This window comes from Mus musculus, chromosome 16 (assembly GCF_000001635.26).
Source record: "Mus musculus strain C57BL/6J chromosome 16, GRCm38.p6 C57BL/6J".
NCBI classification, from domain to species: Eukaryota; Metazoa; Chordata; class Mammalia; order Rodentia; family Muridae; genus Mus; species Mus musculus.
The window spans coordinates 11,555,341-11,576,808 of record NC_000082.6 but is presented as its reverse complement, the minus strand read 5'-3'; the positions used below and the strand labels follow the sequence as shown (position 1 = coordinate 11,576,808).

The 21,468-nt window shown below is 46.3% G+C and overlaps 1 protein-coding gene across 11 annotated transcripts in view; it reads right to left on the bottom strand.

Annotated features, from left to right (window-relative positions):
- Snx29 (sorting nexin 29) overlaps positions 1-21,468 on the bottom strand; it is a 436,235-nt gene that overhangs the window by 182,287 nt on the left and 232,480 nt on the right. For all 11 annotated transcript variants that reach the window (XM_006522666.3, XM_006522668.4, XM_006522669.4 and 8 more), the window contains one exon: positions 5,004-5,110. In XM_006522666.3, the coding sequence (XP_006522729.1) occupies positions 5,004-5,110 (107 nt within the window). The remainder of the gene's footprint in view (positions 1-5,003; positions 5,111-21,468) is intronic.

Below are 21,468 nucleotides of genomic sequence, written 5' to 3'. Positions count from 1 at the left end.
CTCCTCATCCTCCTCTAGGCCCATCTCAAACACTAATGCTGCACAGAATCCATTAGCTGCCACTGCTTGTCATACAATGTACTAAGTCCCCCCGCATCTCACTCTAGAATGCCATCAGTGAGTGTCCCTTCTGTTCTGTCACATGACCCCTTTTCCTTCAGTGAGCTCCGGTTCCCAGAGCACAAGCAGAGGTTATAGGTTTGTAACATGGTTTCCTGCTTCTTCCTTGCTGAGAAATCTAGCAAACCAATTGACTTTGCAAAGCTGTGATCAGTAACCACAGAGCACTGGACCTTCTTTAGGTAACTCTTTGGTGGGCATAAGCCATGGGCATGACATCTCAGCTTACTGCCTGGAGCTATAGGCTAAAGAACACACCAGAGAGTCAGATGCTACATCCCCCATGTGTTCTCCTGCTGGATCACCCTACAACTGCCACAGCCCTCCCTTTATAAATCTGTCACCTATGACAAAATACCTGGGAAGGGCAACTTAAGGAAGGAAGGATTTGTTTTTAGCTCACGGCTCACAGCCCATCATGACAGGGAAGCCATGCAGGAACCTGAGACAGCATGTGTGTGTGTCAGGAAAGAAAGATGAGGCTGGTGTATAGCTTACTTTCTCCTTTTCATTCAATCCAGGTCATAGAAGGGTACTGCCCATGTTTAACACAGGCCTTCCCTCCTGTCTTAGTTTCTATTCCTGGACAAAACATCATGACCAAGAAGCAAGTTGGGGAGGAAAGGGTTTATTCGGCTTACACTTCCACATTGCTGTTTATCACTGAAGGAAATCACGACTGGAACTCAAGCAGGTCAGGAAGCAGGAGCTGATGCAGAAACCATAGCAGGATGTTCTTTGGCTTGCTTCCCTTGGCTTGCTCAGCCTGCTCTCTTATAGAGCCAAGACTACCAGCACAGAGATGGCACCACCCACAATGGGCCCTCTCCCCCTTGATCACTAATTGAGAAAATGCCTCGAAGCTGGATCTCATGGAGGCATTTCCCCAACTGAAGCTCCTTTCTCTGTGATAACTCCAGCCTGTGTCAAGTTGACACAAAACTAGCCAGTACACCTCCTCAGTTAAACTAATCTATATAATTCTTCATGGACATGCCTACTAAGTGATCTTAAATCCTGTTAACAAACAATGTTAATCATCAGATTTAGTTTCCAAAGTTCAAACCACAGGTTTCAGAAACAATCTGGAATGCATTTGGAGTTGAGTTGGCTTTGCAGTACTGAGGACCACAGAACCTCATCCAGCTCTGGGACAGTCTTACTACTTCAATCTTCAGCACTGACTGCTTCCTCACTAGTAACAGATGGCTCCAGTACTCACTGGAGCCCAGAGCTGCCCAGGGGCTGGAGTCCAGGTCACCGTGAACAAATGTGTGGTATACATATGCAATGGGGACAAACTCCATGCTTCTAAAGACGGGCAGCAGGAGAGCAGGAGCTCCCTTTACACTGGATGAACCACAGTGTTTGGGATCCTCCAAGTAGTCATAGTATTAGAATAAAAACTATCTCCTCTTGATCCTGCTAAAAAGGAACGATGCTTGGCTGGCAAAGCTCCCTGGCTCCCACTGTACTGGCTCTCTAGTCCACCCCATGAGTGTCCACCACTTTCTGGGTAAACACAGAGCATCACAGAGCTCCTGAAGGGCTCTACTCATGTGAACACAAGGTAGCAGAAGGCTGGTGTAAGACATGCTAAAGCCACAGGAATAGACAGCAGTCACCCCCTTCCTAATCAGAGAAGAAAAAAAAAGCTATCAGGATAGAAAATGCTAGTTGAGGGTCTGGGAACAGCCACACAAGCTTGAGGACTCCAGTTTGACCCCCAAAACTCACACAAAAAGAGGTGTAGTGGTGCAACCTCAGTACAGAGGACAGAGAGAATGGAGAGCCCCTGGGGTTCACTTGTCAGCCAGTGTCACCAAATCTATTAGTCACAGCCCAGTGAGAGAGCCTATCTCAAAAAAATCAAAGTAGGGAGTTTTGCTTCCACAGGCATATAAACAAAGACACATGTGCACACATATCTACACAACACACACATACACAAGGGAGGGAGGGAGGGAGGGAGGGAGGGAGGCAGGAAAGGAGGGAGGAGCGACCTGAGGACTTGTTTACTTCTACCCAACATGAGCTCAGTTCATTGGCCAGAACCCACAACTCTGCTGCTCCTGATACGGAAACTACAAAAGGGAGGAAGAGAAAGCTTTAGCCTGGACCACCAGCTCTACCTATTCAACGGCTGCCATGTTCAAGGCAATAGGATGCAACAGAAACTTCCTCCATGGCCTGATCTCTGCACAGACAGCCAAGACTGGTACAGAGAGATGGGAGACTGTAACATGGTCACAGTGGTTGGTGACAAAGGCCCCATTAGAACTGGAGACAAAATGTTTCAGTGACCTCCCCAAGCGCATCCTTAGAGTACTAAAGCACAGCTATTCTCTGAGGAGAGTGTGAGAGTTATGTGTCCACACAGTCCCCAGTCAAGGAGTGGTCCCACCAAACCCTATCTGAAATCTTAGCAAGGTGGGCTGAGAGCTAGGAGGCAAGATCCTAAGGAGAGCTGGGAGGCGAGTGAGCTGCTCCTGTGGAGAGCTGGGAGGGGAGTGAGTGAGTGAGTCAGTGAGTGAGCGAGCGAGCGAGCCATGAGGTCCTTACCACAGCTCCCCTCCCCTCAGTTCCACTCTGATCACCCCACTCCATCCACTTTCTCTCTGATAACCCTTTTTTCCATTGGAACCCAGTTCCCCATTATGGACTCTTCATTTATGGACTAAATTAACACAGTCCTGGGAGAATTTAAAAATATGTTCCCTCAAAGCTCACTTATCACTTACCAATAAAAAATTCCTGACATAGGACATACTTTTTGCCTTCAGAGACTTGGTATCTACTGGAAGGCTAGCTATTCTTGGTTGTCAACTTGACTACACCTGGAACTAACTGAAACTCAAGTGGCTAGGTACACCTGAGGGATTTTTTTCTTATTTTTGTTTTGTTTTGTTTCTGAAGAGGGTTTCTCCTTATAATCTTGGCTGTCCTGGAACTCCCTCTATAGACTAGGTTGGCCTCAAACTCACAGAGATCTGCCTGCCTCTCCCTCCTGAATGCTGGGATTAAAGGCATGTACCACCACTACCTGGCTTAGGGGAGTTTTATTAACTAAATCATTTGAAGTGAAATGATCCACCTTTAGATCTTTAGAGGTGGGAAAACCCTCTTTGCATCTGGGCCACACCTGCTGGCAGCCTACAGAAAGGGCATGGGAGGAAGAATCTCTTGCTCTGCCTGCTTGCTCTCCCTGCTTGCAAGTCCATTCCTTCACTGGCATTGGAGTCCACTTCTGGATTCTGGTTTATCCTGAAGACCAGCTGAGAAATTCAGCCTTGTGGACTGAACTACTGCATTGTTGGATTTTCCGTTAGTAGACAGCCATTATTAGATTAGCCCAACCATAGCCTTGAAGTCACTCTAATAAGTCCTACTTAAGAAAGACAGATGATAAATTCATTCACTCTTTCATTTAATCAGGTCTGTTCCTCTAAAGAGCCCTGACTAATACAACACCCATGTGGGTTTGCACAACCCTCTAAGGGAGAAAGAACTGTTCCCACTTCACAAAGGGCGTTCTGAGTACCAGAGGGACTCAGGAATCTGGGCTCACTGCACCGCACACAGGCCCCTGCTTTCACAACCCTTTTCACGACCCCGCTGTGAAAGGCATTTGACCAGAGTTGTCCTGGCCCTGGTTTCGGATCCTTCCTTAACAGCTGTTTTGTCAGACAGCAGCTTGCCTTCCCCAAGCTCACCTGAGTTAGAACTCAAGCTGCGTGTGTCAACACTGCCTTTCTCTTTTTCAGGAACCAAATAAAAAAGCACAAAGAAAATGGTGACCTGGAGCTGGAGGGTGTGGCTCAGTGACAGGTAGCTGTGCTGCATTCCTGACACCCATGTTTTGGTGGCATGTTTACCTGGCACTGGTGCATACATACACACACACACATACACTACAACACAACATACCACACACACACACGTGTGTGTATGTGTATAATCTATATAATTCTAATAATTATAATTATTAGACACAATAAACAACACACACATATACCATACACATACACACACCACCACCACCACCACCTCACAAGGCTCGTAACTGACTCAATAAATGTTATCAAATGACCATTCATTACCTAGATGGCATGCAAATGACTGACTGGGTAATATCACTCTAGACTTCTGCATGTATGTCTGTCTTTGTATGTTATCTTGGTCGGGTTCTTCTACCAGGGAACACACATCTGAACCAAGACACCTATAAGTGCAAATGCTTTAAGGAGGTGCAACAGGCAGGGCCTCTGTGCGGAGTCATCAGACTGTTCCTGGTCACCAGCAAGTTCTGCCACCTCTTCTGAAGCCACTCTTCTTTACTAGTTTACATCTTTCTTCAACTGCTCCTGTGCACATATGTGTGTGGAAGCCAGGATAAGCTTGGATGACACCTTTAGGAAGGACATACTCTCTTGAGACAGGTTCTCTCCGTGGCCTGGTGCTTACCAGCCAGGCTGTTCTGGTCCTCTTGTTCCTGCCTCTATTCTACAAGCGCAAGCCACCAAGCCCAGCTTTTCTTTTCACCTGTGTTCTAGGATGCAGGCTCAGTTCATGAGGGGCATCCAGCAAGATCTCTCTCAGTGGACGACCTCTCCAGCACCAAGTTCTTTTGCTTTTAATGTTACATGTTCACGCTCTCGCTCCTACTCACTTGCCACAGATCTCAGGCATTTCTAGCTAAGTAAAGTTTTCCAGAGAATCAACTTCCCCTTCTCTTCCAAGTACTCTGGGTTTATCTCTTTGTGTTTCGCCTTTCTGGTCTATGGAGCTGGCTGGCTGCTACAGCAGGTGAGCCCTCACCTAAGTTATACCAGAGCAGCCAGCATTCCAGATAACTACAGCATGGGAAATAGGGCTAGCCTTACCTCAATGAGTTTCCTCTCGTAGGAGCTTGCTAGTTCCTCAGCAACTTCCCCAGGCTTCTGTTCAGGGACTGTGACTTCTGCATCAACGTTCCAGAGACTAGGTACAGCTTTAGGAAGAGAAAGACACTCAGATAAGTATTTTACCATGCACCAGAAATGATACTCCCTCATTTTAATAGATGTATTTCATTTATTTAAGATTTATGCATGCCAGGCAGTGGAGACGCATGCCTTTAATCCCAGCACTTGTGAGGCAGAGGCAGGCAGATTTCTGAGTTCGAGGCCAACCTAGTCTACAGAGTGAATTCTAAGACAGCCAGGGCTATACAGAGAAAGCCTGTCTTGGGGAAAAAAAAATATATGTACATATGTGTGCATATGCCAAATTTCTCCAGAGAGAAAGGTCTTAATAAGGAAAAAAATTACAATTAGTAATTATGTTAACACTACGGTACTTTTATACACATACATCAAAACAAGGGATGGTTAGGGTCTTCTGAAGGTGTAAGGGTTACTGGAGTTCTGCACAGAGTTGGAGAGTGGCCTTATGCTGGAAGCCTTGGGAAAGAAGAAATGTCTCAGCAGCACATAAGCTCATGCATACAACTTTCATAGTGGCCGAACATTTTCTCAAACAAAAAGCAAATGTATTCTGGGAGGTGGTGCCTACCTGCCGACAGTGTGCCTGGAGAGGTGGTGCCAGGCCCTAGGCTATGGTCTATGGATGAGAATGGCTTCCTTAGACTCATTAGTTTGAATATTTGGTCCCAAGTTGCATGAGCTTTGGGGAAAGATTACGAGGTGTGACCTTGTTCAGGGGGCCACCGGGGATGGGCTTTGAGGTCCCAAAAGGCTCAAGCAAATCCCAGAGTGCACTCTGCCTCCTCCGTGCAGGTCCAGGCCTGAGCTCTTAACTATTTCTGTGTCCGTGCCTCTGCCCTGCTATCACGGACTCCATCATCGCTCTGCACCATCAACCCAAGCAAACACTTTCCAAAGTGCTTTGCTCATGGTGTTTTATCATAGCAGTAGGAAAGTAACTAATAAACAAGGAGAACCAAGAGCTATCTGTAAAGGCTCCTTAGATGGACATCCAGCAACCTTGAGAAAGTCTCTGAGACCAGCACATCACCGCTGCAAGGCCATGCTGGGGGATCCTGATGCACAAGGCATGCTGAGCCATGAGCGCCTTTTCTGTACTGAAGACCAAATAATCAAGAAGCTGGGAATGAGCCGAGCAGCTGCAGTGATGTCTGGAAAGCAAGAACAAGACAGGGTGCCGCCCTGGATAGAGAAAAGGCCCACTGACATACTTCACAAACATGGACCAGGCTCCATTTCCAGCACATGCTGAGATGTGCAAGTCCTGAATGCCTACTAACCATAATGGGATTATACTGAGGCGGGACCAAGGCCTGAGGGTAGCATCAGGTAACAAGGAGCAAGCAGCCTGCAGAGCTGAAGTGAGAGCTTGGGGGCCTTGTAACTTCATGTGACTCATGGCTGAGATTCAGGCAGTCAGTGACCATGTGGGTGACAGCTGGGAAGCCAGCAGAAGCAAGGCCGCTGGTGACAATGAAACACCCTGGGTTCTGGAACTTTAAGATGACCTTAGCCACCACAGGAGTGACCAGCAATACCTAACACTTGAGTGACTTGAGAAAAGGCTCCAGTGAATGATGATTCAAGGAATATGTGAATTTAAATTCATCTCCTTTAAAGTGTGAGTTATTTTTGTCCTAAAGAAAAGGGAAAGTTGTAGAGGAAACAAAACAACAAAAACTACTATGGAAGCTGAGCATCAGGCCAGTAAAGAAGTAAGGAAATTCCAGCCCTGGATAGGAGTACATGACACACACCAAAGCACACTGTGACTCAGGTGGAGTAACTCCTGAAAGGCTGCACAGTGCCAGCCAGACAACACCAGCCGGAGAGGCAAGCAGGGATCAAAGCCCACAGGGGCAAAGGCAGTCAGAGTGGTCATCAGGACAGGGTACTTATCTGTGGGGAAGCTAATAGTAGGTAGGTCTGCATTGAGTGAAAGTTAGGTTGCCTTACTCAAAACAGAGAGTTGGGGTCAATCCACAATGACCTTCTGTGCAATCCCAGTATTCCAGAGTCTAAAGGAGTGCAATCCTGCATTTCAGGCTCACAAGGTTACTTAGAGAGACTGCAGGGGGAGGAGGAAGGAGGAGGGAGAAGGAAGGAGGAGGTGGTGGTGGTAGCAGTATTCCCAAACCTTATTTTAAAGGCAAAATAAAAGCCTGGATGAGAAGGTATAAACTCCTGAAACAAGTAGATTCCTAAAGTTCGCAGAGGACAACAGGGGGCTTGCCTCGGGAAGTAATTGACAGGAAGCTGAAGTGCTTAAATGCAGGGGATTCCCTGTAGACAAGGCCCATGAAACTCAAAAATAATGAATATGCAAAACACCAAACAACACAAAGCAGAAGAAAAAGATGAATCCAATCTTCAGAGAAAACAGGCTGCCACGTGGGATGAGGCCACGTATCTGATGCCTTAGCATGTTTACAGCCACCACAGCACGATCCCAAAACACCAGTATGACAGTGCAGATGGAGGTCAGCTGCAGATGTGTGCTTCGTGGGCCTGAGGGAGGTATTCCTCAACTTCACACTGAGTCATCAAAAGTGCTCACAAATGAACTACATACATTCCAGAATACAGCCTACCTCCAGCAACTCAGTGCCAGCAGCTACAGTGCAACACATTTCCACTGTCACCACTGTCCCTTAAAGGCCTTGCCACCACACCCCCACTCTCTTCCGGGCTTTCCCTATCTCCACTGCAACCAACCCACCTTTCTTCTCTCACTTGGCCCTCCATCTACAGCTAGCAATTAGTAAGTGATCTCTGAGTCTAATACTCTTGCAGGCTGAGGTAGTCACCTCTGACCCTTTCCCTTGGGTGAGGTTTTGCTTTTTAACTCAGTTTTCACCTTTTGGCTTTATTTGAAATTACTGATACCAGGCACTGTCTCTCCTTGGACTTTTAGACTTTGGCCCCCAGTCTAGTGAGGTGATGATCCACTAAACAGCTGTGTCTTCCTCATTCAGTCCTCCCTGGATCCTAGGAACCCCTCAGTCTATATCAGAAATTTTCCCCTTCTTCATTCATGGGAATGGCACATGGTGTCTTCCATACAAAACCTCCAACCTCTCCACCTGGCATCCTTTAAGTGCTCCATCCAAATTGATTCACTTTTGCAATCAATTCTGACCTCAAAATCCCTTAGATGCTCAATCTTAATTCAGCTGACCAACAGTGTCCTAGATCCCAGTATTATTTGGGATCTACTGCAAGTCGCCCTGTTACTTTTTTGACTGTGTTCTGTCTTTAAGTTACTGTTGATGGATCTGTAAGTTTGTTACAAAGTGAGAGCTGGAGCCAGCCCTAGCAGGAGGGGTGTGGGAGGCAAAGGAGCAGGCCAGCTGCTGTGTGCACACCCAGCACACACCTGTTCTTCCCTGGCCTCCACTCAAAGCCAAGCTGCTGATCTGGCTCTCCTGAGGTTTGTATGGATCGTTTGTTTCTGTTGGCTCCTGCCTCCCAGGAGGTTTGATTCCAAATTCTAGAGTATGATTCTTCAGCTGCTGCTTCCCTCTGGGCTGCTATGCCCTCCACGTGGGCACCAATGGGCTTCTCTGTCTCCTGCCCTGCTGCACCTCGGGCCTGCACCCACACAGACATCTCCTTTTCTCCTGCTCTGTCCAGTTCTTTCCCCTGCTGGAAGACTGCAGTCCCAGCTGCAGCAGCCTAGACTCTTTTCTTTGTGCCCTCTGACTCCGAGCTATCTTTCTTTGTGCTTTCCTGGGCCTACACTTGTTGAACTTCTTTGCCTTACCCCTAGGAGCTGCCTGCTACGTCCTGCAGCTTTGCTGCACCTCTCAGCTTCTATGACATTGGACTCCTTCCTCTGGGTAGAGTTCCTCCTTGTTTCTCCTTGACCCTTAGCTGTTCTTCCCCTTCTCTGTGCCATAAAGTGTCTTTCCTCTATGCCCTTCGGACCCACTCCATATGGCAACCCTCTCTCAGCTCTGGCCTATCATACCCACCTGGGTTTTACACCTAGCTGGTTTACCCTTATCTTTGCTAACTATTCAACACCAGGCTTCTAAAAAGTTGAGATAAGTAAAAACATGTTTGATAAGTACGATTTATAGGTTCCTAAGGTCTACTCAGGATCACAGTAGTATTTGTCTAGCTTCTTTATCTTTGTTCACTTTAAGACTTAGTGATTTAGATAAACTAAGCCATAATGGGGTGGGGGGGGGAACCCTCAGTATTCTACAATAGTATAAAAGGATCAGTAAAGTTGCCAGTCTCCCTAGAGACTGTATCTATGAATAAAAGTTTTAGTTTGATACTAATAGAGCTTCAATTCAAAAGGTGTTATTTTTATAGCTCAAACTTAAAAGGAATAAGCTTTAAAATCCTAATCTAATAAAAACTACTAACCCATTGTAAACTGTCAAAGATGATTACGACATTTAAGTTAAGGATCACTTGCCTTATAAATGGTAGAATTCTTGAATGTACTCAGTGCTATACTGTGGCCGTGCTAAGTACTAACGTACTTGGTTACAGGAGAAGCTTTGTTTAGCCTCCTATGTACGTCTCCAAAGCTATGCCTACAGCAAGTAATAGAAAGCAGCAGAGCTTGTTTAGTTTAAATATACTTTAGTAGATGATGATCCTCAAACTCTTCAGAGAGCTACTCAATATGGCATTTAATGTTTAAAAAAGGCTTCCTGTGACACAGAGATATGCCAACTCCTGAAAGCTGCTCATAGATCTTCTCCACAGAAGATGGTGGGCACAGAAGAACTCCACCTGGAGCTTGCTTTAAATGTAGCAAAGCCAACCCTAGGCAAAACACTGCCCTTTACCTCACCCACCACCAGGCCCTGCCCAAACTGTGGACAAGCAGGACACTGGAGAGTTGATTGCCCCACTTTGCCAAGACAAAGTAGGCTACTCTCCCCAAGTTCCTCCTCCACAGGAGAATCAGTCAGATCTTCTGGGCCTGGCAGCTGAAGACTGCCGATGCCCTGGGACTTCTGCCCCAAATGACTATGGAGGAGCCTAGGATCATAGTGCAGGCAGCTGGTGAGTCTTTTCAAAGATACTGAGGCAACTCTTAAAAGAAGCAGTACAACATAAAATTCAAATAGAGTGTTTGTGGGAGTAGGAAGTGAGGGAGTCCCTTTTTTTTTGCATAATAAGATTAAAGAATACTAAATAACAGTGAATCTGTGTTTCTAACCTTGATTTGAAACACAGGCTCAATTCTTATACACTAAGTCATGCAGAATTGCACTCCATACAGATACAAACACTTTGAAATGGGGTTTAGAAAAGCTGGGAAACACCAGCAGTGTTGCACCCCTGCAATCCCCTGCACAGAAGGCGGAAGCACCCCTGCAATCCCCACACAGGAGTTGTTGCACCCCTGCAATCCCCACACAGGAGTTGTTGCACCCCTGCAATCCCCACACAGGAGTTGTTGCACCCCTGCAATCCCCACACAGGAGTTGTTGCACCCCTGCAATCCCCACACAGGAGTTGTTGCACTCCTGCAATCCCCACACAGGAGTTGTTGCACTCCTGCAATCCCCACACAGGAGTTGTTTCACTCCTGCAATCCCCACACAGGAGTTGTTGCACTCCTGCAATCCCCACACAGGAGGTGGAGGCAAGCACATTCAGAGTTAAGCTCACCTTTGTCCACAGAGCAGTTGAGGCTAGGTGACTGACTGACTGCCTCAGAACAAGAATGACAGCAGGTGAAATGGCTCAGTGAGTGATGGTACTTCACAGCCAAGCCTGCTGACCTGAGTTCATCCCCTGAACCCACACAGCAGGAGGAGTGCAGAGTCATACAGAAGAGACATAAACACACACACACAGAGAAATGAACATATAAAAATTGAAACAGTAACAAAGAGTTAGATAAGATCTTAATGCTGGAAAAATCAGGGGTCCCTCATGGGACTCTTAGTCTCATTAATTAAAAAAAAAATTGTTGACTAAATTAGAAGTGAGAGGAGTATCTTATTAGAGATTAAGAGAAAAGCAGCCCCAGTGAGCAGGCTGTTCATCTCAGCAGCTGTTCAGAAAAGAGTGGAGGACAAAAGGAAAAAAGGGCAAACCACCTGAGTTAAGCTAGACAGACGCAGGGCTGCAGGCAGACATGTGTGGGGAGGAACCTTTAGAGAACAAGAAAGTCACGGGTGTAAGGAAGGGGTGCTTCCAACAGCACAAAGGAAGTCAGAGTAACGGCAGGTAATCTGAGAGCCCCGCAAATGTGTGCCACTCTCCAGCCTTCATGCGCCATCCGTGGAGTGAATCCTCAATGTCCACACTGAGCAACACGGCAAACATTGGTGAGCAGTCAGAGCAGAAACTGGCGCGTCGTCTCTTTCCTGAGTCTGATCTCCTGGTTCTGATATGGAAAGGGTGGCTGAGTACACTTCCTGTTTCTGTGTCTGCTCTTGACCAAGAGTGAATTTTACCTGTTAAAGTGGTGGTCTCTTTCTCCATGACCGCACACTTACTGTTACATACCCCAGGAGGAAACACTTCTTTCTGTTTGTGCTAACACGAGCTAGCTCCGAATTTAGGAACATAAGGCACACAAATGATCAACAATTCATATTTGCTGCTCCCCTCTCTTTCTCTCTCCTCTACCCTCTCTCTCTGGTTTTGTTGTTGTTGTTATTTGTTTTGTTTCTGTCTAGTATGCAGCTCTGGCTGGCATCAACTCCCTCAGTCCACCTATCTCTGCCTTCCAATTGCCAGGATCCCAGGTACAATCCCACTCAGAGCAGCAATACACTCTTAATCCTAAAATGTAATCAATAACAATTCACTCCTCGTTTTGCATCACTTTTACAGTGTCAAGGAAGCCCTGAGCAAAACCCACAGCTACTGGTGTCTAACAGGCCAGAGACACTTTCAGAGTTGTGCTGATAAATGCACACTGCACCAAAAAGACTAGTACAAAGGCAAATCAGAAACAAATAGTAGTCCAGGCATGGTGACAAGTAGCTGCAACCCAGAACTTGGGTAAGGAAGGAGGACACATTCAGTGAGTCTTGTCTACATGGTGAGACCCCTAGCCAAGCAGGAAGGGAGAGGATGAGGGGAAGGAGGGCAGTGAGAAGAAAGAAAAAATGCAGTACTGTATTTAATGGCTTCATCACATGTGAAACCTACATCCACCTTCAGCAGAGTCACAGAAAATCAAAACAATGACCCTGTTTCAACTCACACAGCACCAGACACAAGTCACTGACTACCCTTCGTCAAGCACAGCATCCACCGGTGAAGACTCACCACTCCACTTCCTGCCCTCGCTGCAGTTAGTAGTCTCCACCTGTGTTTCCACGGAAGCATAATTATATATTCCAAATGAAAAAATAATGACCTGACAAAAATCATCAAAATCACCTTCCCCCATGACATGCACTGAGCCAGCAGACTCAGACATTTACTGCATTAACTAGGGTTTTGTAGGTTTGAGGTTTGTTTGTTTGTTTGTTGTTTGAGACAGGGTGTTTCTACATAGTCCTGGCCAACACTGTGTAGACCTCTGCCTCCCTGGGATTGAAGGCATGCAACCACCACTCCTGGGAAATGTTTCACGAGTTTTACTATTTTACTCTGTGTAAGTATGTGCACATGAACGCAGAGAGATGCCCAGAGGTTCTGGCCTAAAGCTAGAGTGACAGATGGTTGTGAGCCAGCTGGCACAGAGTGCTGGGAATTACACTCCCATCCTCTGACGGAATGGACATGCTCCTAACCACTGGGCCATGTCTCCAGGCCCCCCAGAGCTGTTTTTCACAGTCCAGAAAAGCTGAGGTTTATTGAACATTAGCAGGTCATTCGAACTAGAAGGACCCCTGCAGAGTTTGCTGCCTTCATGCAACCCAACAAATATTTTGGGGGCATATGTGGTAAGTCACTTGAAGCAGGTAACTTCTCAGCTGGTCTCACTAGTAGGCACCAAGGAATACATCGGGTTTCTTTCTAAATCATCTTAAAGAGACTGCACATCATAGAAGCAGCATACAGCATAAGGTTCTAGGTTTGCTCTTGGTTTGAACAAGCACACGATGACCCCAAATGCACACAGTGTGCCGTACTGCTGAGGAGAGTGACTAAGAGGCCCTTTAAACCCAGGGACAGTTTCCTAGAATACCGTAGTGTACATAAGAAAGTATACCAGCGGCCATAGAGGAGACCAGGCTCTGTGTGGTGGACAGTCTGGGATGCTTCCAGGCTCCAGAGCAGAAACATATTTCATAGGTGAGATATAAATGACCCCAAGACAGGTTCCCAGACTGTTGCAGCAAAGGCTATCCTAATGGCCAGAGATGGGAGCGGAGACTGAGGCACGGAGTGCTAAGGTTAGATGCTTGAGGCTCAAGGTCAAGCTCCTCCACTCACCGGTGTAACCTTTGGCCAAGGTTTTCCAGTGTTCACTCCCCTGCTAGCTAATGAACCAGCACCTAGACAGGAGACATGCGGGGCTGTTTAAGGGACTAAAATGAATTAAATGGTAACATGAGGTTGGCACTGAGCAGGGATCAGGAAGTAAGTGTTGATCTGGGGTGTTGGAAAACAGTGCAAGTTCCTTCCGTGGAAGAAGCATGCTAATTAAATCAGAATGAGTGAAGGCTTCAGTAGAGAGGTACTGTCTGAGCAGCCAGTAGAGCCCTACAATGTTCTAGGAATGAAGAGAGAGAGAGAGAGAGAGAGAGAGAGAGAGAGAGAGAGAGAGAGAGAGAGAGAGAGAGAGAATGAGAGAATGAGAGAATGAATATGACAGTCAAGGCTTTTATTCTCAACAAAAAAGGGGGGGGGATTCCTAGAAGATTCCAAACCCTAACCCTAACTCTGTGCACCCATCTTGGAACCTCAGCTCTTTCCAATGTCCACACTGTGTCCTCCCTGCTCTGGAGTCAACATTCCCTAGGGTCCCTAATAGGCCACTTGTGGCACACTTCAGAGGCCATGTGTTTACAATGGAAAGTTTGCGACATGAAGGAATGCAGTCTAACATTTTGGTTAGTATAAGATACTAACCAATGATGGTATAAGAGCACTGTACATCCAAACTCTCCAAAAGTTTGAATTTTTAAAAACATTATAGAGGCATGTTTTAAAACATGTCTATCAGAAAGTGGGACCCACCACTGCTCTCAGCCTTGGTCAGAGGAGCTTCTTTCTGAAGCAACTGTGGAGAGACCACAGCTGCTCAGTGGGCAGCAGTGACTACAGAGGCCAGAGCTGCCACCACATCCTTCCCAGATGTATTTCTGCCTGCTGGTGTGGTGCAGCCTGGAGGGGGTCTGATGAAGATTTCAGTGCTATGCTTTCCCCACTAGTGAAAAGCCATTTGACTGCAATAATTACCTATTCACTGGAATAAAGACATGCTAGCCAAAGTAGCTTCTCACTCAGAATCCAGTTGTATGTGTTTCTTGGTAGAATCTAGGCTCCACTTGCAGTCATAAGGGTCCCTAAGTGTCAACTACCAGAGAAGGGATGAGGTAGCCTCAATGACTCCATGTGTCATTTCTAAAGCAGCTTATACCTAAACAGATGTTAAGTCCCCAGACCTGAGACAAATGGCCCAGGTGACACTGGCCACCAGGTTCTCCCAGCATCCCTCAGTATCTACCTGCTATCTCGTCCTTCTGGCTGGCATATCCTAACCCCCATCCTAAACTTCTCCAGTCCAGGAGAAGGCTGCCCATCCCCCAGTTTCCTTTCCCTATTTTGGCTTACTGTTTGGGTCTCCTGGTTATTGTACCTGGTGCCCCTCTCTCTTCTCCTCTCCTTTCCTTCCCTCCCTCTCCTTATAGGACTCAGGATCATGTCCACTTTGGACTCTCCCAGATGTCTGCCTCTAGCTATGTTCTCCCACCCATCTACAATAAACCGTCTCTTCCATCATATCTAAGAACAGTTATGTTTTCTTCTCCTTTTTTTTTAATTCACAAGCCACAGCAAAAACTCAGCTAGAAATTTGATGTGATGACAGAAAGCATGAGACATAAGCTCCTAGGTAGGACAGCACCTGGAAGTGTGCACAGCACCACAGTGTGAGGCAATGCTTGTGTAGAGGGGACAACAGCTGGAAATGTGCACAGCACCACAGTGCGAGGCAATGCTTGTGTAGAAGGGACAACAGCTGGAAGTATGCACAGCACCACAGTGTGAGGCAATGCTTGTGTAGAGGGGACAACAGCTGGAAGTGTGCACAGCACCACAGTGCGAGGCAATTCTTGTGTAGAGGGGACAACAGCTGGAAGTGTGCACAGAATGAGGCAGGGTGTTTCTGCAGGGGGGACAACAGCTGGAAGTGTGCACAGATGTCCAGGTTTTCACATCTGTTCCTCTGGAGTGTGGCAAGCATTAGTTTAGTGTTTTCATCCTAATTTTCCAAAATCATTTGTGCGTGTTGAAATGAACAAGTTTGACTCCTGCCATTCCATTTTAGAAAAGCAGAGCTATACCCACTAGAGGCAGAAGCTGTTTATCTGTAAGCCCTGGCTATAACAGCAAGCATGACCTTCTGGAGGAATTATTGTAAAACCTGCTATCTCGAAAGTCCATGAGAGGATTCCCTGGACCTGTTTCAATCCCAGAGCTGTATGTCCTACATAGGCACTTAGGTGCTGTGCAACCCATAAGTGAGAGCAGAATACAGATGGCACAGAACTTAGCGCCACATGGGCCTGGGCTCAAATCCTGAGTCAGCGCCTTTCTGCAAATATGGCTGCCCTGGGCACAGTCCCCTGCTGGGGAGAGAAATCCTCTGCTCTGCCAGGGTAAAGTTGAAGGAATCTACACAGAAATGCGTGAGGCAGTCAACTGGACCCCTGGCTCAGACAGCATGCCGTCTGAACATGGAAACCTGACAACAGCGACTGGGAACATCAGGCTAGGACTTGGATACCCACCCAGGTGACACTTCCCATTTCTCTAAATCCAGAAGCCAGCCAGATCAGTCACTAATCAGTTCTTCAGTACTGATCTCATGAGCCACCATCACCTGACTGGATGTGGAAAGCTGACTACAGCAGACAGCAAAGGCAGCATCAGCCACCCATGCCCACCCAGCTACTGGGGTGGTTTGTGGTACATGTATACGTCAGCAAGCATGTTCAGCCTCCATTTCCAGTCCTTTAAAAAAGCAGATCTACTTTCTCCTGTGGTTTTACTTCTTTAAAAGGTTTGCTTTCTCAGCCTATATGGTGGCTCATGTTCTCAGGAGACTGGCAAAAGGGTAGGTACTGAGTTTGAAGACAGAGACAACCTGGGCTACAGAGTAAGGCTTGCTCTCAAAATAAATAAAAAATTTAAATAACACTTTACTGCCAAAAGAAAAACAATCCTTTTCCCATCTTTTAGGCTCTAACTTGACATAGGTAAGAGACCTGAAAATCAATGAAAAGTGGAGTCTAAACCCAGCCATTCTGGGAGCCATGGTACTTCTGGCTTTTCTCAGAGCATCCTTTCTCACTTGGTCCATGCAGCTACTCCAGAATATGGGCACCCATGACAAGAAGGGACAGTTAGTATTTACTGGATGCTCACTAAGTGTTTGGCACCAGTTCAGATTCCATCTTTGTTCCCTGATCATCTTTAAATAATGTCCAGGGAAACAGGAAGTGACGCCATCATCACTGTGGGCAGAGGTGAGCAGGTACTACTGGGCACAGGACACCATCAGAGTGGTCTGGTATCAGACAGTAGTAACACTCACACATATTTGTGATGATGATACTACAACCCACACCACTAGACTGTACACTCGAAGCTGGTCCACTGTTGGCAGTAAATTATATCAACTATAGCCATCATAAAAGCTTGATGATAGGATTACTCCTCGCCACATGCTTGCTAATATGTCCACACTGTAAACACACATGAATTCATGTACCCTTACTGGTTTTACTTTTTCTACAATACAAAAGGCTGTGGTATGACGCAGCTCTCTTTCATTCCTGGCAAGCCTCGGGACCTCCATTCCTCCTGGCCCTCACATACAATCCTCGCCCCTTTATCACAGTTTGACCCATAAGTCTCACCGTCAGAGTCAGAGAGCCCCACCTACAGTTATACAGTTGTGCATGTGAGAACACAAGTAGGGTCAATAGGGATGGCATTTAAACATGGCAACTAGCAAATCCCCAGAGTGCACTGTGACAGTGATCAGCCACATGCTTCTGTGGCCTCCCTCAGCTTCCAGACTTACCAACTCAAGTACAAGGCTCCTGGGGTTTATACCAGTGTTACCATTTTTTAATTTTAATTTTTATTTTACTTTTATTTTTATTTAAGACAGGGTCTCAGTGTTGTAGCTCTGGCTGATCTGGAACTCACTATGTAGACCAGGCTGTATTCATAGAGCCCCATCTGCCTCATCCTCCAAAGTGCTAGGATTAAAGGTATGTGCCACCATGCCTAGTTCACTACCATTCATTTTAAAACAAGATCAAGAGGCTGGCAGACATGAGAACCTGAGCTGAGAACAAGTCACCCACCCAGTGACCAGGCCAGAGGAGCAGACAAGAGAAGAAAGCCCATAAAAGTCTCAAATATACTCAGAAATGAGAGAGCTTCAGGCCATGGGAGACCTCAAAGGGCCCAAGATCAAGAACATAGGCCCCTGGTGTGAGAGAAACAAGGTTGGAGGCTCAAAACTGCTATGTGCAAAAATCTGCAATTCCTGAAGACATTTTCCAGCCTATGGGCAACAAAAGCAAACCACAATGGTAGTTTAACCACAGAATTGTGGTTAACCTAGCATTGTTTTTGTCTATAGAAAATACAGGGACAAAGAGTGGAGTAGAGACTGAGGGAAAGACCATCCAGAGACCTCCCCATCTAGGGATCCAGCCCATCTGCAGACTCCAAACCCAGACTCTTTTGCTGATGCCAAGAAGGGCTTGCTGACAGGAGCCTAGTGTAGCTATTCCAAGAGGCTCTGCCAGATCCTGATCAATTCAGATGCGGATGCTCGCAGCCAACCATCACACTGAACTTGGGGACCCCAATGGAAGAGTTAGGGGAAGGACTGAAGGAGCTGAAGGGGATTGCAACCCCATAGAAAGAACAACAATATCAACTAACAGGACCCCACCCCCACCCCCGAGCTCCCAGGGACTAAATCAAGAACCAAAGAATACACACAGATCGACCAATGGCTCCAGCTGCAAATGTAGCAGAGAAATGCCTTATCTGGCATCAATGGGAGGGGAGGCCCTTAATTGTGTGGAGGCTCAATCAATGCCCCAGCATAGGGGGATACTAGGGTGGTGAGGCAGGAGTGGATGTGTGGGTGGGTGGGGGAGCACCCTCATAGAGGCGGGGGGGGGGGGGGATGGGATGGGGGTCTATGGAGGGGAAACCTGGAAGGGAAACAACATTTGAAATGTAAATAAATAAAATAACCAATAAAAAAAGATGATTTTTGTTCAGAAGAAAGGTGAAAAGAACTTCACATAATTAATGTGGAAATTCTGAAATATGTCCCTGGTCCAGGGACCTTCAAGGACAAGTACAATGGCTGAAACTGTAGAGATGCCTGCAGCACATATAGGAACAAGAAATATCATCCTTGAAACTCAAGGTCATGGAAAAGTCTACCGCTTCAAGACAGAAAAGAAATCATGTTGAAAGCTCACTTCCTTATGAATTCTCAAGAATGACAAAGGGTCAGGTCACAGCAGAAAGAAAACAAAGCGCCACAGAACAGCACAAGACACCACCATGTAGCTGCACCTCCTAAGAGGGGACATAAGAATAGAATCAAGGAAGGTAGGCTCACGTGGAGAAGGCCAGGCCAGAGAGGCCACATTGACAGCATAGATAATGGTGACTCAGGGAGACAGGGGGCCAAGTGGATAGAGAGAGAGGATGGGGAGGGGTCAGAGGCATGTTCATGTCATGGTGACTTGGCCATGCTAGGTCATGGTGGCTCTCAGATGAACCGTGAACACCTTCATGAAGACTATTGAGAAACAGATAGGAAGGAAGGGGTGTTGAAATGCAGATTCCTGGGCTTTGTGTGCTGGATATTAATCTGTAGGTCTGAGGGGAGGTCTAAGAATCAGCATTTTAATTAATATTAAAGGTGATTTCTACACACACAATAGTCAGAGGAGCAGCACCTGATAAAAACTATCCTAAAGGCAAAACAAACAAACTTGGGGAGTAGCCCTAATACTCACTACTCCAGAAACAGGCAGAGTCTCCATTATGGCTCCAGGCAATCAGTGAGGCCTGTGACCTGAGCATGTGGAGCTTGTGCTGTCTCATGGACCAATGTCTGCTCTGAAATGAAGCTGACTATCTTCCAGCTACTAGCTACCAGAAACTCGTCAGTGTGGCTGCTAGAGGCTAACTTTCTACTCTGTGTGAGACGTGTGTGGACACAGAAGGCGTAGCTGATCCTCTGTGAAAATGAAGATTATATGATCTACACTTTTCACCAAGGCAGAGTAGTCTCCGTTTATGTGTAAGGGTATTCCTGTTACCAGTCGACAAAAGTAGAGGAAGAAAGAACCAAGTCAGGGAATGCGCTGGGGTGAGGTCACGGCGCATGTGCATGTTCTTGGCACAGTGGTTCACAACAGAAGAAGCAGAAGGAGGGTATACCTAGACATGTCTTGACACTAAAGGGCTGGCAGAATCCACCAGCTAAGATGCTGTTCACTACAGTGGTTGTCAGCTTGGTTAGACTAGCACCTCTGGGTGCATTTGTGATGGGTATTCCTGAAAGAATTACATTAGAGGGTTCTCATCTTATCAGCATGTTAACCCTTTGATGGGTTCATCATGTGACAACCTTTTGAGAAGGAGTAAAAATATAGAATATGGGCCAACTGGAGAGAGCACAGCTCTGGGTTGTCACTCTGGGGCTGAACTTATCCTGGCCTTTTCCCATCCCTTTTCCCTGCCACCATGATGTGAGTCACTCGATACCACCAAGCCCTCTTGCCATAGTAGACAGAATTCTATGAAACCATGCATCTAAACACATACTTGATCGTTTAAGTTGCTTTGCTCCTGTGCTTGGTCACAACAAAAGCCAAATATACCCACCTAACTATGTACTGTGAGAAAGCTTGCAACAAGGGAGATGAGAGACCGGGTCCTGTACCTTGTCACTGCCTGTGTCCATCAGCACAGACCACCACAGTGCCACAGCAATAAATAAAATGGGGTTTTATCAGTCAGGCACAACCCTCAACAGAATGGACATATCACACCCCTCTCCCAAGGCTCAGAGATCTTCACTGAGCAGCAGGAGGCAGAAAGATTGTAAGAGCTGGGATGACTTCAAGGAAATAGTGGTTGTAGACACATAGGGTAGTTGCACACACAGCAATAGTGAGCACACAAATAAGACCTCAAAGCAGACAAGATCCCAGTAAGAAGGGGAGAGGAGTTATTTGCACTTGATAGATTCTGGAGAGAGAAGGAATCAGCTTTCTTTAACAGCTGAATGCTGGTTGGTCAGTCACAGCTCCATCCCCAGATGCAACACAAATTGCACTTAATAGTTTTTAGGCTGTGTGGGGTGGAGGACTCCTTGTTTTGTTTTGTTTTGTTTTAAGATTTAAGTTGAATGGGTAGAGAGATGAGGGTAGAGAGAGCAGATCTGGGAGGAGTTTGAGGATGAATATGATCAAAATATATTGCATGAAATTCTCAAAAAATTAATTATATTTTTCATTCATTCAATAATTTATTTACCCCCTAGGAGGAACAACAATATGAACTAACCAGTAACCCCAGAGCTCCCTGGGACTAAACCACCAATCAAAGAAAACACATGGAGAGACTCATGGCTCTAGCTGCATATGTAGCTGGGCATGGCCTAGTTGGTCATCAATGGGAGGAGAGGCCCTAGGTCCTGTGAAGGTTCTATGCCCCAGTATAGGGGAATGCCTGGGCCAGGAAGCAGGAGTGGGTGGGTTGGGGAGCAGGGGGAGGGGGGAGAGGATAATGGATTTTCAGAGGGGAAACTAGGAAAGGGGATAACATATGAAATGTAAATAAAGAAAATATCTAATTAAAAAAATATATATATATTGTTCAACAAGAAAGATAGCATGCTTTGAAAATAAATGCAAACCAGAAATGGACATTGTTTTCATGGTATTTTATAACATTTTGATATAAGGGACGGAAACATTTTTTTATATTTATGTGAATAATACCTGTTCGTGTCTTAATGTATATAAAGTTTCATTTCTAACTTTAAGAAATATTCTTTAATAGACAAAAATAATAATAATTTATTTACTCTACACAATGCCTGAAGCTTCCCCTCCCTCCTCTCCTCCCAGCACCTCCCTCTCATCTTACCTCTCCCTCCATTCTCCTCAGAAAGTGGAGGTCTCCCACAGATATCAAC